The sequence below is a fragment of the Nelusetta ayraudi genome, unplaced genomic scaffold (genome assembly GCF_046127955.1).
Source record: "Nelusetta ayraudi isolate G7.1 ecotype Tasmania unplaced genomic scaffold, CSIRO-AGI_Nayr_v1 ptg000070l, whole genome shotgun sequence".
Taxonomy (NCBI): domain Eukaryota; kingdom Metazoa; phylum Chordata; class Actinopteri; order Tetraodontiformes; family Monacanthidae; genus Nelusetta; species Nelusetta ayraudi.
Window position 1 is genome coordinate 3087501 of NW_027466120.1, and position 17035 is coordinate 3104535.

At 47.4% G+C, this 17035-nt stretch overlaps 2 protein-coding genes across 2 annotated transcripts in view; one reads left to right on the forward strand and one right to left on the reverse strand.

Annotated features, from left to right (window-relative positions):
* The window catches only part of LOC142898634 (uncharacterized), a 38325-nt gene extending 26513 nt beyond the window's left edge, over positions 1-11812 (reverse strand). The window contains exon 1 of the mRNA XM_076041664.1: positions 11664-11812. The gene's annotated coding sequence lies outside the window, so the exon portion shown is untranslated. The remainder of the gene's footprint in view (positions 1-11663) is intronic.
* On the forward strand, positions 7038-16343 carry LOC142898636 (dysbindin-like). Its single transcript, XM_076041671.1, has 4 exons — positions 7038-7367; positions 14156-14305; positions 14575-14724; positions 14994-16343. Exons 1-4 carry the CDS (start codon positions 7325-7327, stop codon positions 15290-15292), a joined length of 642 nt encoding a protein of 213 aa, XP_075897786.1. The 5' UTR covers positions 7038-7324; the 3' UTR covers positions 15293-16343.
* The last annotated feature ends 692 nt before the right edge of the window (positions 16344-17035 follow it).

The following is a 17035-nucleotide window of genomic DNA, read 5'->3' on the forward strand; positions in this document are numbered from 1 at the left end:
GGGGGCCTCGTCAAAAGCGTGGCGGTGAACGTGGCTGCTGTGCTGAGAAGTCGAATTCAACATTCCCGGGTGAGACATCCTTTTAGATACTAATCACCGTCTTTGTGCCGGCGATCAAGGATAGAGTGATGCTGCTGGAACGGCCGTGCGGCAGCACAGGAATAAACCCGGTGACCTGTGCTGGAGTGCATAATTTTCTCGCCTCATAGCAGCCCCTGTACAGCATGAGGCTCTCCTCACATGCACACATGGCTGCACATGTTACATACTGTAACGTCCCCCCAACCCCCCCACCGCCCCCTTCCTGCTCTCCCCACGCTCTCTCACACTCACACACACATGCACACGCTACATACAACTCTCTCTCTCTCTCACACACACACACACACACACACACACACACACACACACACACACACACACACACACACACACACACACACACACACACACACACACACACACCGAGTGAACTGCTTTCGGCAGCAGTGAGCGGCTCCATTGAGGTGCGCGCCATGTGATGCTCGTACCTCCTCTGCACAGCTCAATGGGCTCCCAACGCATGCATACACACGCGCACACAATCATGCACGCGTGCACACACACACACACACACACTTTTAGACTTCACATTTAACCGGTATTATTAATAGCGTGTTTCTGTGCCACAGTGTGCCAGAGATGTGCAAGCAAGGCAATTCAAGAGGCTCGGGGGGCCAAAGATGACGCTGCTTCTGCTGCTGCTGCTGCTGCTGCTGCTTTTTTTTTTTTTTTGGTTGTGGGGAGTTGAGTTACATCAGCCAGTGACTTAAAATGGCCTTTAAATCTTGCTGGAGGAGCATGTCTCATCCTTGCCTTACTATCCCTGGCACGCTTGCACGCACACACGTAGCCTCATTCATGAAAATGAAAGATTTGCTCATGCAGGCATGAACACACACACACACTCACTCACACACACACACACACACACACCAAACAGACAAAAGAGCCACATTGGTGGCAGTCTGCTGCCGGGCAAATCAAACAGAGCGAACCAAACGGGGCCGCCGGCACAGCAGCCGTTTCAATATCTGCAACCTGATGGCAGGAGAGTGTTGGAGAGACGATGAGGACGTGGAGGAGGATATATATCAGCGAGAGGACGGAATGTCTGCAATGCCTGCAGGCATTTCACCCGGAGCTTTTAATCAAAAAAAAAAAAAAAAAAAAAAAGCTTGAAGGGCTTCATCACGGTTTACTTTGCTCACGTGCTCCTCCTAAGTCTTTTTTATCCCCTCTCTCTCACTCCCTCTCTCTCTCTCTCTCTCTCTCTCCTCCTCCTCCTCCTCCTCCTCCTCCTCCAAGCGTCTCCCGCGCTTGAGGAGCGCCGACAGACGGAGAACCTTGTGGCGTCGGACGCCGTCTTGAGTTTTTTTCTTTTCTTTTCTTTTCTTTTCTTTTTTCGAACGAGACTCGCCGGACGAGCCGCGCGGGAGGCGAAGTCATAAAGGGAGAGAGGGTGGGAAGGTTTGCGCGAGAGAGAAAGAGAGAGAAAAAGGAGTGCGAGCGCAGGGAGAGCGTCGGGTGCGTGAGAGAGGCAGATGTACTGCGGGGCGCTGGAGGGAGATGGGTGGGTGGGTGGAGGAGGAGGGGTGGGGGGGGGGCGAGCGAGGGAAACGGAGGCAGAATAGGCGAGCATGCGAGTGTGTGAGGGAGATAAATAGAGACGGAGCGAATAGGAGGAGCGGGGAGAGTGTAAACAGCAGAAGGTTCACTGGGTTCACTGTGCAGCAGAGGAGCTGAAAGATGGGCATCAGAACTCCAATCCCGGGGGACTGGATAGTGGTGCGTGACTCACATACTCATGCATATATTCACGCACACACACACACACACACACACACACACACACACACACACACACACACACACACACACACACACACAAGCACCGACACAGTCAAACACCCAAATGCATCTTTTTTTTTCTCTCTCTCTCTCTTTTATCAGCAAAAATTACAGCTAATACGCACAATCTCAAAGGGGACATGAATAATGGAGCCGTTTAAAGGAAGCTCATGGTGAGACGCACCGTGTCTTTTCATTACTGTATCACACAACAGATCCTTTATGGACACACACACACACACACACGTTAATAAATTCCCCAGAGGTTTGAAGAACATCAACAGTGAAAAGGTCCCCACGTCAACAAATACTTTAATATTTTCTTTGAATACAACACGAAAGGGATGTGTCCAAATACTGGGAAATTAGCCTTTTGTGATATCACAAAGGGATGCTTGTAAATGCTGCTCGCTGATGCTTCACACTACTACAGCGATGACGTCCACACAAAGGTGTTGGTGCCTCTCACTGGCAGTTCCAGCGAGAGGAACCATACAGGAGGCTGTAAACAGAGGGCCGAATATAAGAGACACGTTATTTTGGGAAAAGTAGGCTTCTTAGACTGACAGTGTAGTCCTGTGCGTCAAAAAATAAATCGAAATGCCAAAAACTGTGCGGCTCCACTGTAGGCCAGGATGAAAAACGCTTGAAAAACGATGTGAAAATCTGCACAAATTCGCTCCGTTTATTGGAACATAAACAAATTCCCTTGAGCGAACCGAGCTGCGGTTTCTGTTGTGTTGACTCATAAAAATTACACACGCAAATTCTGACATTTCTACAAACAGGAAGCCTAAAATATAGCTTGGCCTTACATTTGCAGGTCACCCAAACCTTTTCACTGTGCGGTTTGATTTTTCATCTGACTAAATCCAGGAGCGCGCACGCACACAGGCTTGTATGTATGTGCGTGTGTGTGTGTGTGTGTGTGTGCTGTAGGCTGAGCACAGCGAGTCAAACCGATACCGTCAGTCACCCAGTCCAAGCAGCTTGTTTTCTCCACATGAGTCACCAGATCTCATTTAGACGCTGACAAAACGCTGCACACGCTTGCAAAACTGACATCACAAATCAGCACGTTAGCCCAAGAACCGACGCTTCGGAGTGTTGCAAAGAGGCGACGCTTGCGAAAGGGTCGGGGCTTTTTTTTATTTATTTTTTTTACTCGTATAAATAGGTATATATTCAAATTTGAAAGCTCCCTGAAGTGGAGCCGCAGATGCACATATGTGCACTGTGAGCAGCGAGGGCCTGGGCAGGACGTGGCGAGCTGCGGCGCTGGAACGAGGAGCGCTAAACATCACGCTAACGTCGGCTGCTTTCAAAGATGTTGTCGCTCACTGTTGGATTCTTTGCGCGCGAGTCACAACTTCCCCCGTCTCACGGCGGCTAATTAACACGTCGACTCGAGCGTCTCTGTGGAACAAAGGCCGCTGCTTCTGTCTGCTCCGCTCTGTCCTGCCACTTTCAGTAAACAGCACCTCGGCGCCGTCTAACGAGAAGGTTCATGGGCGCAAAAGCTCGGCGCGCCGGCAGGCAGGTGTGCACGTTTATACATTTGCCACTTGGATGTCTGTTGCCATGGTGACCCCTAGAATATCCCTGTACAGCACATTGTGATGTTTCTTTTTGTTTTTTTGTTTTTTTTTAAATAAAGTTTGACTGCTGTCTGGTGCCTGTAAAGATGTGAAGGTGTGCATGTCTCTCTTTCAATCTGTGCGTGTGTGAGTGCGCGCGCGCACGCGTGCGTGTGTGTGTGTATGTGCGCGCGCGTGACCTCAGCTTAGCTTTTGTGTTGAAAAATAAAGTTTGCTGTGCTGCTTTATCAGAGGGGAAATGCACTGAAAAAAGGCCAGTATAGTGAATGGTGTGTGTGTGTGTGTGTGTGTGTGTGTGTGTGTGTGTGTCCGCGCGCACGCAAGCAAGCATCCGAGCACATGTGCCTCTGTGCGCGTGCTCGTACGACCACGTGCGCGCGCGTGCATATGTGCATGCTCACCACACCGTGACTCACAAGCCACATCAGAGACTGCACTGCAGAAAATTGAGACAACACAGTTTCAAAGAGGAAGCCGAGGCTGATAAAGCACATGGAGCAACAGGCACTAAGATCGGCGCACGCACAAGCATGCAGACAAAAAAAAAAAAAAAACGAAGAAGAAAAAAACATTCACACCGCACATGGACACAAACGCTGAAAGCGCGCGCACAGTAACAGTTTCTGGAAATCCCCTTCGGTTTACCTGAATGAATTAAACGTTGTGTGGAGTATTTTCACCCTGCAAGAGAATTTTGAAACGCGACTGATCGAGGTCAGGGAAATAAAAGGCACAATGGCAAAAATATATATTTCACCAGTGGTACAATTTGACTCCAAATTCAAAGTCACTTTGTTGTGGGAAAATGTTGAAAGTGCTTATCGTGCTCTTTGGTTACAGTTACAGGAAAGGTCAGATGAGTTGTAATACGCGTCTGCTACCAGCAGATGCCAGTATTGGCCCAAATGTTGGTTGGAGAAGGTTGCGAATCAGTCGCTGTCGGTGTGCACTGACGGACGGGTCGAGCGCGGCGGCTGGCTGACTTAACTGCAGGCGTGACGGGTGACGCCGAGTCTGTGAGAACGTTATCGATCATTTCACACGCGAGCGCAGCTGACGGTTTGCGGTAAAAAAAAAAAAAAAAAAAAACAGCGCCGCAGACTGTAAATCATATCAAATCTCTTTCTCCACGTGGCGCGCAGCGACTTTCCCCGTGACATTAGTGGTGAAAGTGGAGGGACGGTCGCTGCTGAAGTGTGAAGTAATTGGCTTTTAGAAGGGAAAAGCGAGGCAGAAGCGGACCCGCGAGGAGGTGCGGTGCTAAGTGCCTATTAACCCTGGCGTGTGTCCGCTTCAGCGTGCATGCACGCGTGCAAATCAGTGTTTTTGGATGTGGGCTTGAATCTTGGGTGTTTTCATGCTCTCGTTTAAGGTCACATTAAAAAAAGAAAAAAAATGTCCAAGGCCATAAAATATCTATGTATCTTTCTATCCATCCGTCTGTCTAATTGCTACAGAATCTGGCTCAAGGGATATTAGTGGGGCTGCCTGTTGCTGCACATGCATAATTAATTAAAGACTTGCTTTCAAACAGATCCAGTGTCATCGATTGTTAATAAAGTGGTAAAAGGGTTTGTCGCCTTTTAATTTAGATCCCAATAAGACTGCAGGTGGCGAGCGTTAATCAGCGGTGAGGAAACTCTGCCGCCGCTCCGTGGCCTTTTCCAGGAGCAAAGTAGTAAAACTGTCCATTAGACACCTCAGCCTGATAAAGTGGCGCAGCCTGCTAAACACACGACGGTGCCTGGGGTAGAATTGCACCCAGCAGACTTTCTGTCTGTCTTTCTTTCTTTCTTTCTTCACAAATTGGACTCAGTCATTGAGATTGAGTCAGAGGGATGATCCTTTTGTTTTAAGGCCCAGCAGATTTCAGTGGGATACCAAATGTACTGCTGCAGATATTAAATGCGTAATGTTTTTTCTTTTTGCAGGAATCAGGGTTTCTGATCAGTCTAAAAATAAATAAATAAATAAATAAAAAATTCTCCAAGATGAACGCACAATAAAAAAGCACTTTAAATCACATCTCCCAACCATTCATAAATTTTTTTTATTTATTTGTATACAATTACTCCACATGTATAATATGAACATGACAGAATAGGAAGCGTATTACTTGGAGTGACACGAGAAATCAACATCACTGTTTGACTTCCCCGCGGCACCATGCTTGAAACCAGGAAGTCAACAACACAAGTGAAACAGCGTCACACAAACAGACCCTGACACCCACACTGTCAACAAACTCCATTGGTTTGGAGAGATTTTTGTGCCCGACTGCAGAGTTTGTTGTCAGAGATGCTCTTCTGTCACAGCGGTTGGACAGACAGAGCAAAGTTTAGAAGTTTAGACCAAATTTAATGCAGGTGGGCTGAGATTAAATGTCATATCAGGCCAGTTTTGGCCCTATTCTGACACTATTAACCACCCAGAAAAATGATCATAGATAAAGACAATAGCATTATTTAGACCTCTGTTTACAGGTTTCAATAAAAACACTACGTTTTAGCTTCCTGGCAAGACTGGCGCTTTATTCTTTCTTTAAGTGTATGTTTGAGCGCAAAGTTTAGCAAGAAGGCAATCCAGCAAAAAAAAAAAAAAAAGCTCACTGGCTAGACTTTTGTGCCGCTACATGCACAAAAATAACACTTGCCTGTACGCTGCTGCTAGGACGCCAATGGATGTGTTAAAATGTTCTAATTGTTTTGTTAAGCGATTGACCTTGTCATAGGAAATTAATTCATCAACAAGAGGGAAATAAAAAAGGAAACACTGAATATATTCAACTTTCTCATTCACGGAGAGTTTATCAAGGCAACTAATAGCTTTTGATAAATTGCACTATTTTTTTTAAGAGTATTCATTCATTCATAGTCATTTTATGTGTAATTGTTTACCATCATTACAAGTGATTCTTCCAGAGGAAGCGCGACAAGATGTAATTTTCTACACCAGCTTCCCGTCACGAGTCACCTCTTGAGCGGTCCTTCCCCAATGGCATAAGAATATATGACTCAGTGCGCAGAAAATCAATCAGAGCGGCATCAGATGACGGGGGAGGGGCCTCGTCCTGGTACGCTACTCGCTGTTACGCAAGAGGCCTCCGCGTCTTCTGATCCTTCAGACCCCTTTGTTGTCACCAGTTGGTACAGGCCACGGCACCATAGCCCACTGTATCACCCCCACCCTCATCATCATCATCATCGTCATCATCATCATCATCATCATCATCCGTAAACTGCATGGCTCTTTACAACCCTAGCGAGTGTGTCTGACACAGCGGAGCCTCAGTGTGTGTGTGTGTGTGTGTGTGTGTGTGTGTGTGTGTGACTGTGAGACACAGAGAGGGGAGCCAAGGAGAGAGTGTGAAGCAGCGAGAGGGAAAACCTTGAAAGAACAGCCAAGGCGATCAGACAGAGGGTGGTGGGAGGTGGGGCGAGCCAACGCAGCAAAAAGGCAGAGCGGAGCGGGAGAAAGCGACGAGAGCAGGGGGGGGAGGGAGGAAGGGGGAAGGCTGGGAGAGAGGGAGGGTTGAGTGGGAGAGAGGGAGGGAGGGTTGAGTGTGGTGCGAGTTGCCGCATCTCTGGAAGTCGCCGCGCCAGAGTCAAAAGGGATGCAATGACCAGATGACCAGCAGCGACACACACCAGCATCCTGGCCGCGAGCCTTGACAGGAGGGGACGAGGGAAGCCCAACACACACACACACACGCGCACACACACACACACACACACACACACACACACACACACACACACACACACACACACACACACACACACACAGAGGCAGGAGTGAGCCCCTCTCCAGCCGGACGGACGGACCTCCGCTGGATCATGTCGTCTACCGGGTCGGCCAACCACAACAAGCGTCTGGCATGTAAGTAACCGAGAGAAAAACAAGAAAAAACACACAACTGTGCTGACAGGACTGTCATCTGTGTGTACATGATTACTTTCTTGGTCTGTTTAGTTTGCCTTGTAAGAGCGTCTCAACGAAACTGAACTGTTTACTATTTTGAATTTAATGGATTTTTTGTTGATTTTAATGCCTTTCTTTATTTTACAACAACACGACCGTTATGTAATCCCCCCCCCCCTCCCCCCGCCTCATCTTCACTGTATACAAAGCTGCAGTGAAAACAGTTAAATCCAAGATGTTTTTGACATACTCCAACATGCCTTCACTTCTTATTTCCAGCCTCTGAAACCAACTTCATTCATAGCGGGGCTGCTTTCCTCTTCTTCTGTTGTTTTAAATGCCTGCTTGTTCAAAGTAGCGGTAACGAGCGCATGGCTCTTTTCATTTTTTTTTCTTCTCGTTTGACCGAGTGGACCTGACAGCTCTCGGAGGCGGTGCGTCCTGGTTGATGCTGATGAGGTTTAATCATGGTGAGGGGATAACTGCTACGTCTTGGGCTCTGACCCCAGCAATAGCACGGCGATCGGGGGGGGAGGACGTGTTAACTGCTACCTGTTTGCAGCAGGAACTCTGCCTCGCTAATTAATATGTGCCCCCCCCCGGCTGGATGCGGACGCTCGCTGGTGTAAAGAGACTCGGGCAGAGACTCACTAAAAGCCCCCTGGTTTGATTGACCTTAATAGGTTGCGGCTAAAACACGGCTCACGTTCGGCTGGGAGTGAAGTGCTTTAAATGCATTAGGAATATGGGAATGGCGGGTGGGTGGAGGTGGGGGGGAGGGAGCGGGGGATGGGGGTACACTGACGGAGGGGGTGGGAGGTCAGACAGGTTTCCTGGATGGGAACCTTGCATGGGAAGCAAGTAAACATAATGAGAAGTCACAGCGTTGTTCTCTGCAGTCCATTGTCTCAGAGAGAAAAATATTAGAGACTTTTCTGCAAATGCTCGAGCGTCTCAGGAATTAGCCTGGAATGACTTCCCACCTCTTGGCTGTGTGATTTGTTGATAGTTATGCATGTGTGTGTTTTGTGCGAGTGTGCATGTTGCCAAAGAGGCATTTATTTTTTCTGAATTCCTCGTATTTGCTGGCGCGGCCGAGCCGTCGGTTTGGTAAATAACAGCAGCGGCACCTTAAAGTGATGTAGCCGCAGAGCGCTAAAAGCTGCCTGACAGGCTGCAGCGGGGGAGGGGAGGGGGAGAGGGGTCGACGTTTCAGATGGATGGGCTGTCAAAAGCGAGCGGCCGAGCGGTGAGACTGATTTGCTGCCTCTCGACACAAACACCCAGGCCTCTGTGTTCGGGGAAATACTGAGGAGATCATGGGATTGCTTCTTTTTTTTTTTCTCGCTCCTTCTCACCCAGTTTGCCACGGGGGGGGGATTCAATGCTTCACCATGTGACTCTTTGGCTCAATAGGAACATTTGTGCCCGTGTATGTGTGTGTTTTTGTTTAGTTTGTTGTTCAACGGTACCCCCGTCCCCCTTGATGAACGACTGCGCCATTTTTTTTTCCCGGCGCAGTCGTGGTGTCTTTTCACCGCAACAAGCGAAAAAAGGAAGGAACGATCTCACACCGCATAGCGGAGGATAAACCAAACAGTTTAAGGGCCTGACGTCTGCGGGGGGGGAGGGGGGAGGAGCAGTGCAGGTTCTCAGGAGCGGAGCGGTGAAAGTAGGAAAAGGATCAGAGGGATGAAGAAATCATGTGCTTCAGCTAAGCTGTCACCTCCGGCCCCAGTCGCAGCTGAAGCACGCACGCGCACGCATGCACACGCACGCGCACGCACGCCCAGCTCCTGTTGTGTCAAGACACATGAAATCTGCGCCCGGCATGTTCAGTCAGCAAAATGGGCTCTGATATAAACAGCCTGTGCAAATTGCATCAGGGGAGGCAGGGGTGTGTGTGTGTGTGTGTGTGTGTGTGTTGGGGGGTTTGATATCCAGGGACGTCTTTACAGCCACTTTCCTGCCTCAGTACCTGCAGGGGCCGTTGAAAACTGGTGCAGCGGCACGATGAGGAAAGACAGAGCGCAGAGGAAGAGCACAAAAAAGATTTATGTCCACTGGAGGAAAGCTGTTTTTTTTTCTCTCCTCCTCCCTGAGAGGGCATACAAATCACAAGGCACCCTCTCTCTCTCTCTTTCTCTCTCTCTCTCTCGGCTCGAAATACATTAGTGTTGCATCGCTGCCACCTTCCTGTTAAAGAGAAGCCCGGACGGAAGCAGTTTTCAGCATTAGGCCAAAACGGTGACTTGGATCGAGCAGCGCAGGGGATTAAAAATGTTTTAAAATGGAAAGCAAACGCCTGTGTAAAAGTATAAGTAAAGTCGGAGGCTCAGCTGAGGCCTCCCAATCACTGACACCGCACTTACTACACAGCAGCCAGCAATAACGCACAGCAGGCCCAGCTTACGTAATGCTGCCCAGCCTCCCAGTCTTTGCAAACTTCATTCTTTCTTCCTTTTCTCCTCCTGCTCTTTCTTTCCCACCAACTCAGCCAACACACACGCACGCACGCACGCACCAGGAGTCACAGCTCCATGCTCATGCGCGACAGTGCAGTGGGAGTCTGGCGGTATAGGGCATGCAAGCCGTAGCACTGTTATGTAATGCTAAGCCCTGGGTGATTATGCTTCATGGACGGAGCAGGGATTTGTGGGTAAGGGGGCACAGGTATTGTCACAGATCGCTGGAGTGAAGGAATGTCAGAGAGCTGCTCCCTTGCATGCACATGCATGTTTCAGTGGGAGCCATGCGAACAAAAACAACTCAACTCAATTCATCAATAAATCTGGAACGGATGGAAATGGATGTGTTGTTTTACTGAGGTGGTTCAGGCTTTCTCTTGTTTGTTTTTTTGGGGTTACTCTTGTGTTGTGTCTCAGTTTATTGATTTGTCAACCCGCTTCAGCAGACGGAACATTTCTCTACAACCTCTGGATTTGTCCCAAGTATCCATCTGGTAATTAGTCCCCAACACAGTCTTGCAGAGGGGGAAGCAAAAAGGTTTTTGGGTGAAGTGCCTCTCAATTAAATTCCAGTGGGCCAATCAGATTCGTCACTGTATCACACTATCCATGTGTGATGAGCAGAGTGTTTTCATTTACCTCATTTAGTGTGCCAACACTGTTCAGTTCAGACAAAAATACTGCCACGATGCTAATATGCGTTCAGCGCTGCATGATTTTCAGACTTGACAATTTGAGTCTGACCAGATTTTCATGCTAGAATGCTAAAATTCTCTGGTGTTGACTCGGCCCGACTGTGAACGTGGGTAGACAAAACAAAAGCAGATTGTGTGTTGTTACCATTAGCGGCAGACTTCTCTTCCTGGTCTTCTGCAGTGCTTCCAAGAACTGAGCTCACGCTCTTGTGCCTCCCGATTGCTTATGGATTCCAATTAAACCTCAAGACTTATTCCTGAAAACACTTTCTTTTGGAGGCGGGCGCGATGGACGGGTTACATTTCAAGGGGGAAATCAGAGCGGTTCAGTTGATTTGTCATTTTTGCTGTCATTTGCTGTCATTTGTCTTGGGCTTCTACTACTTCCTACTCCCACTTTCAGCAGGATTGGCACATCAGCTGATGTCAACCAGTACTGCTGCATTTAAATGAACAGCTCGTCATCGTTTTCCCTTCATGCTCTGATGCTCGGATGATTTTCAGCTTATCAGATGTTTTGCTGATGTCACCACTACTTAAATTTAGGTCACATCTGCATGTCTAAGCCCATTGTATGCATAGGTACGAAAAGAATAGGGAAGATTCATCAGTGCAAATCCCCAAAAAATAAAAATACTTTCTACGTGTGTGTCATTGGCGTGCATTAACACTTATTTAAAAAGATGGAAGGATATTAAAACAACATTTGGATGGAAATGTATTTCAGGAAACATTAGCATAAGATTTTCGCCCAGCCTACGCCTCCTCCGACAGCCGAGTAAATCTCCGAGGTTATCTTGGATGACTAAGTCTTTTCCATACGTGCGTCTTTCCCATGTGGGGGCAGACAGATGGAGACCTGGAGCTCAGCTCGTGCATGACTCAGGCAAGCCCTCCACGGGCTATACAGTACACGCAGCGAGCAGTTTACGTAAGCTGTATAGTTTCATCATCATCAGAGACGTCGCCACGGCAGTGCGGCCTGCGGTGACTCCTCCGTCTCGGGGTCCTGAACGCTGCCGAATAACAGCACACGGGAGCCACCGAAACGGGGAAGGTTTCGCTTGTTCAAGCCGCTGCTTGTGTCTTACCTGATCGTGGGTCCCACGAATCAGCCATTTTCCATTAGTGTTAATCCTGCGGGGTCGCAAGGGTGCCGGAGACTTTCGCAGCCGTCTTGGGGTGAAACGGAGGACATCCGTACAAGTCACCCGCTTGAGGCCGGGGCCAACAAAGAAAAGGGATAAAAGTCGCACCAATGGCAGCCTAACATAAGAAAAAGACGGGGGAAAGTTTCAGCTTTTGGTCACTTTTTAATTTAGTCAGTCTTTACGCTGGGTTTGAGGTGTCATTCACCTGAATTTACGGGGGGAAAAACACAGGCTACAGGAAATTCAAATTTGTTTAAAATTAATTTCTGAAGGACAATTACATATTCATTGTGGTGGGTAAAAAAGAAAATATTTAAAAAGGTTTTATGAATAACTTAGAGATAGATATCAGTTGTGAGACCAAAGAGCACACAGCAAGCCAGGAGGAAGGTGACCTATACAAGCTGTGGCTGATTGGATGGATGGGTGACAGGTGTGTTGATTGTTCAGCAGCTGCCAGGTGTGCCAGACATGTACGCCAAAGCTTAATGATTAACGCTGATCAGCTGTGGGTGCAGAGCTCCATCAAGACCAGCAGTGCGCACAGCTTATAAGAGCAAAGAGTGTTTGGGGCTAATGTTCTCAGAGATACTCACTAGGTGGCGCTGTTGTACTTGTTTTCGGTGCGTTCCCACATGAGGAACGCAGCAGCTCCAGTTTCATGACTCTGATTAAATATGTTCTTAGAAACAGCGATGCGGTGGGCTGCAGCATGAACACAGAAGCGCGCATTTTAAGGGAACACACACACGCAGTCACAGCATCGCTAGTGACATGAGTCAAAGTGTCAGCTCCGCAGAGCCCAGTGGGTGAAGAGGCAGCGTGTCCTGGGGAGGATGTAGTGCCGTTACACAACCGCAGCTGGTCAGCACGGCCTGGGCCAGCGCTGGGTGCAGACCTGCAGACAGCCTACTGTCCTTCTCAGGCAATCTGTCAATATGCATTTTCAGCAAAATTGACAGATTGCCACTCTCCTCCTGTTCTGACCTCCCTCCACTGGCTTCCTGTCACTTTCAGGATCCAGTTTGAAGTGCTTCGCCTGTTGGTGGCTCCTCGCACAAGACCCTGAACTCACAAGGGGCGTGTGAGTCTTTGAGCGTCTCGCCCAAATTGTAGAGCACTCTCCCACTGAGTTTGGCAACTCTCTGCAACATCTGTTTCACATTTTTAAGACGCACCTTAAAACCTACCTGTATGGACAGGCACTCTGCCTTGTCTTGTCTGTTTTTAAGTTCCACAGAAACCATAGCTGCTCCTCTTTCCTTGCAACCCGATCATATGTATTATTGTATTTAACATTACGGTTTGTATTTTATTACAGTAAAGCAATTTGTGAGTTTGTCTGTGAAAAGCACCATACAAATGAATGTTATTTATTGACAGATTTGATGATATCTAAACAGACACGCCACTTCATTAGGTACAGCGTTCAATTGCTTGTCGACACAGATTGCTAATCGATCACATGGCAGCAACTCAATGCATTGAGTCATGACCCAGTGGCGGAGACGACTTGCTGAAGTTTAAAGCGAGCATCGGAATGGTGAAGAAAGAGGGCTGAAGTGACGTTACTGGGATAACTTCTACATCTACTAATTACTTCTACTGGGATTTTCAATCATCATAACCATCTCCGGGGTTTACAGAGACTGGTCCCAGGGAGAGAAAACATCCCTGGTCCCAGTTATGCCAAGGAAGGCAGGTCAGAGTGGGCTGACTAGGTGGTGACCATAGAAAGGCAATGGGAACTCAAATAACCACTAGTTGCAGGCCTCTACAACACTCAGTGGCCTCTTTATTAGGTACCTGGTATGAGCAAGGTATACTTACAAAAAAGGGACAGATCAATGTATACATATATTCCATTTCATGTGACGGTCAGTTCATCCCTTGGAAAGTTTTGTGTTCCCATTCGACGGAGGCATTTTAATATTACTATTATTAACATGCAGCAATGTGTCACGCAACTGAAAAACATTGCTCATCTCGGTCAATTTCTTCCTCAAAAGATGCAAAGAAAGGCAGGTGTCTCATTTTAGACCATTAAAACTGAGCCAAGGTGTAAGGTCTAACCTTTTTATTTTGGTGAGATGCTAAAATGTCTCCTTTGTGGCTTTTGACGTCATACTATGAGCTATTATTAGAATGCTCCTTCTTTCCAGAGACATTGGAATGGGCACTTAAGAGAGGCTGATGACAACCTCAGCAAATCACATTTATTAGATCCAAGCAGTGGATTATCAAGACAAGAAATAATTTAAACAAAACGTGACTCTACGACCAGCAGCCTCACAAGGAGATTTGTCAGACCTCTTTGTGTTTTTTGACATGTGATAAAAAAAAATGTGCTTCATATGATCATGACAAATGACACTATCTTATTAATCATTATCTGGCTTTATTTCTTTGCCTGCCGTGTTTTTGTTGGTCAGCGGAGACCGACAACTCGCAGAGGGTTCGGGACAACGACTCCGCTCAACACCTGAAGCTCAGGGAGAAACAGCGCCTCTTTGAGGAAGTCTACCAGCATGACGTGGACAACTACCTGCCCTCCTCTCACCTGCAGATTGACAGCAGAAAACGTGAGCGACAGTTTTGCGCCAGGAGACATTCCTGCATTGGAAACGTGACAGTTTTACGACAAGGAACCAAGTGTCTGTCTGAAAACAAGACAGTAGGAGGTTGATCTTTAAAACAAATAAAGAACAGATCCTGTGAGAGAACGTGTCACGAAAAGATGTTGATAAATCGTAGTGAACGGAGTATTCACACGTTAATAACATGGTGATCATGTGACACACATGGTGATCATGTGACATATTTTGATGTGCTGCTTCCTATTCACGCACAGCACCCATGGGGAGCATTTCCTCCATGGAGGTGAACGTGGACGTCCTGGAGCAGATGGATCTGATGGACGTGTCGGACCAGGAGGCCCTCGACGTCTTCCTCAACTCGGGCTCCAGCTCAGAGGAGGGCGCACTGGTGTCGGCGTTACCAGGTGCAAGCAGCCGCCACTGCACTCATGTTCACAATCATTGTTAATAAAAGATCCCTTAACTACCGGGCTTCCTTAAGAATTTTACACACTGGATGTCTCATTCGTATTTACTTGTTTATTATACTGAAAATATTTTCCAGGCTAAAATGAGAAAATACGAAACGTTTTAGCCTGACAATAATGTTTGCAAAAAAATATGAGCACCGCAGGTGGACAAAAAAAAGAACAGGAAATATGCAAAATGATCAACAGTGCCTTCTGCCTCACAGATGGCGAGGATGAAGATGAGGAGGACGAGGAAGATGAGGATGCCGAGGTGGTCTACAGAGAGCACGCGCCCCTCAAGAGGCAGACCGAGGTCCACCGGGGCGCCAAGCTGCGCGCCTCCTCGACGTCGTCCGCCTCCAGCGAGGTCAGCGTGGGCGGCGCGGACACGCCCGTGATCCAGTCGGACGACGAGGAGGTGCATGCCGACACCCTGCTGCTGACCTCCGTTCCTCATGCCAGGGACGAAGAGACGGAGGAGGACGAGGAGGACGAGCAGCGATGCCTCGTGACTCACTCGTGATGACTTGACTTCTCGCACGGAGCCGCTGTCTGTTCTGAGTCTCCTTGTGTTTCCCTCTAAGTGTCTCAGCAGTACGTTCTATTCTTTATGGGGGAAAAAACGAAACAAACAAAAAACCCCGAAAACCTAGCATGGCATAACCTGAGTGATTTGCTGTGTCTTATGAACGTTGTCCTGAGTCTTTTTTTTTCTCATAACTCCACATGGTAACAAGTGCCACTGCAAATATCTGTAAAGGGGGAAGCAAAACTTTGAAGATGATTGGTCGACCGTTTTATTTATCGTAGGCAAGTGATCCAAACAGATTTGCAATGCTAAGTTAGCCGGATTGCTACAACTTGAGACTTCCGATTAGTTCTGTGAGGGGTGTTGGCACTTTCTGCACGTCAACTCCCCGTGGCTAGTTGCTACTAGCATCACGGCCTTTAGCTAAGCTGTTGCCAAAAAAATACAGTGAAACACACGTCCATATTGAGAAAGAAATGCCTTTTACTTTTCTTAATAGTGTAAAAAATGCTGCATCTGCTGGTAGCAGCCAGCAACAGTTGCTTGTTGGTGTTGTCACAGTTGAATGGAGGCTTACCGTTTCTCGAAAACACTCCCTGTGGGTCGCATTTAAAATGAATGGCCACAATTTTAGACTTGAGATCCGGGCAATGAAGCTGGCATGGAAGTTTAATATCACGTCTAGCCACCAAAAAGGTATGCAGAGAGCATAAGTTGCACCCTTGCATCTGGACTACGCCCATACATTTGTCAGTTCATGTTTTGGAACTCTCACCACCTGAGGGTAGAACGATTTTGTGTTGCCTTTTGACTTTGACAGACAGGTATACGACACACATTAATTGTCTCTCAACGTCCATTATGATGCAATCAGGGGCTCCGGAGTGCGAACTCAGAGCAAAGACAGTACACCCTTGAGTTACCAGTTCATCGGGATGAAACAAGTTGCAGGACAGCCACGAAAAAAGAACCAGCTTAGCATTTCCTGGAGTAGCAGTAGAGAAGGCCAATCTAGAATAAATGCAGACAGTGTTGTGTTTTGTTTTTTGTTTTTTTAAAAAAGCAACTATGATGTACCTATCAATTACGTTTGATTTCTATCACCCATTATCTATCAATCACCTAATGCAGAGAGGTTGGAGCCAATCCCTGCTTACACCGCTGCTTGGAGGGGACACACCCACGACAAGTTAAACAGTGCAAATGCAGTAAATAACAGGTTTGACAGACCAAGAACAGCTTTAAATTCCATCCCCATGAAGAACAGACCAGAGATACCTCAACTGAATGCACTGGGTTGGTGGTTGGCTGTTTTTTTTGCGTGCATAGTAATTACTACAACAATATCACAACATGATAATGACAACATGTCGGAGAAATCAAAGACACACCTCTCTGTCGTTTAGCCAAATGTTTTATTTGTACCCATGTTAATATTTGCTCACGCATGTGTGTTCCAGGTCACCTACTGCTGCCCTAAACACTTAATGCTTTGAGAGTATAAGTGCATTTTAATGAGAAAGAAGCATGCTAAATCTTCGCACGATGCGGTGTTATGGCGTCAGAATACTAGCTCACGTTAGTGTCTGCTCGCTTGCGAACAAACAGAAAATTAATTCAGAATTAATGGCAAGTTTGCTTGAGGTGTATAAAATTGGCCTATCTACTTTTATCAGTAAGGACGCTTATTAGTAGTAGGCCGAGAGGCAGTTGTGACCTTTAAGTAAGTGTTTGTGC

What these genes read in the sequence shown, in the direction of transcription:
- LOC142898636 (XM_076041671.1), top strand. Translation starts at nt 7,325, where the DNA reads ATGTCGTCTACCGGGTCGGCCAACCACAACAAGCGTCTGGCAT. An exon ending in GCAGATTGACAGCAGAAAAC is followed by an intron (nt 14,306 to 14,574) that starts GTGAGCGACAGT and finishes ATTCACGCACAG; the next exon opens with CACCCATGGGGAGCATTTCC. An exon ending in ACTGGTGTCGGCGTTACCAG is followed by an intron (nt 14,725 to 14,993) that starts GTGCAAGCAGCC and finishes TCTGCCTCACAG; the next exon opens with ATGGCGAGGATGAAGATGAG.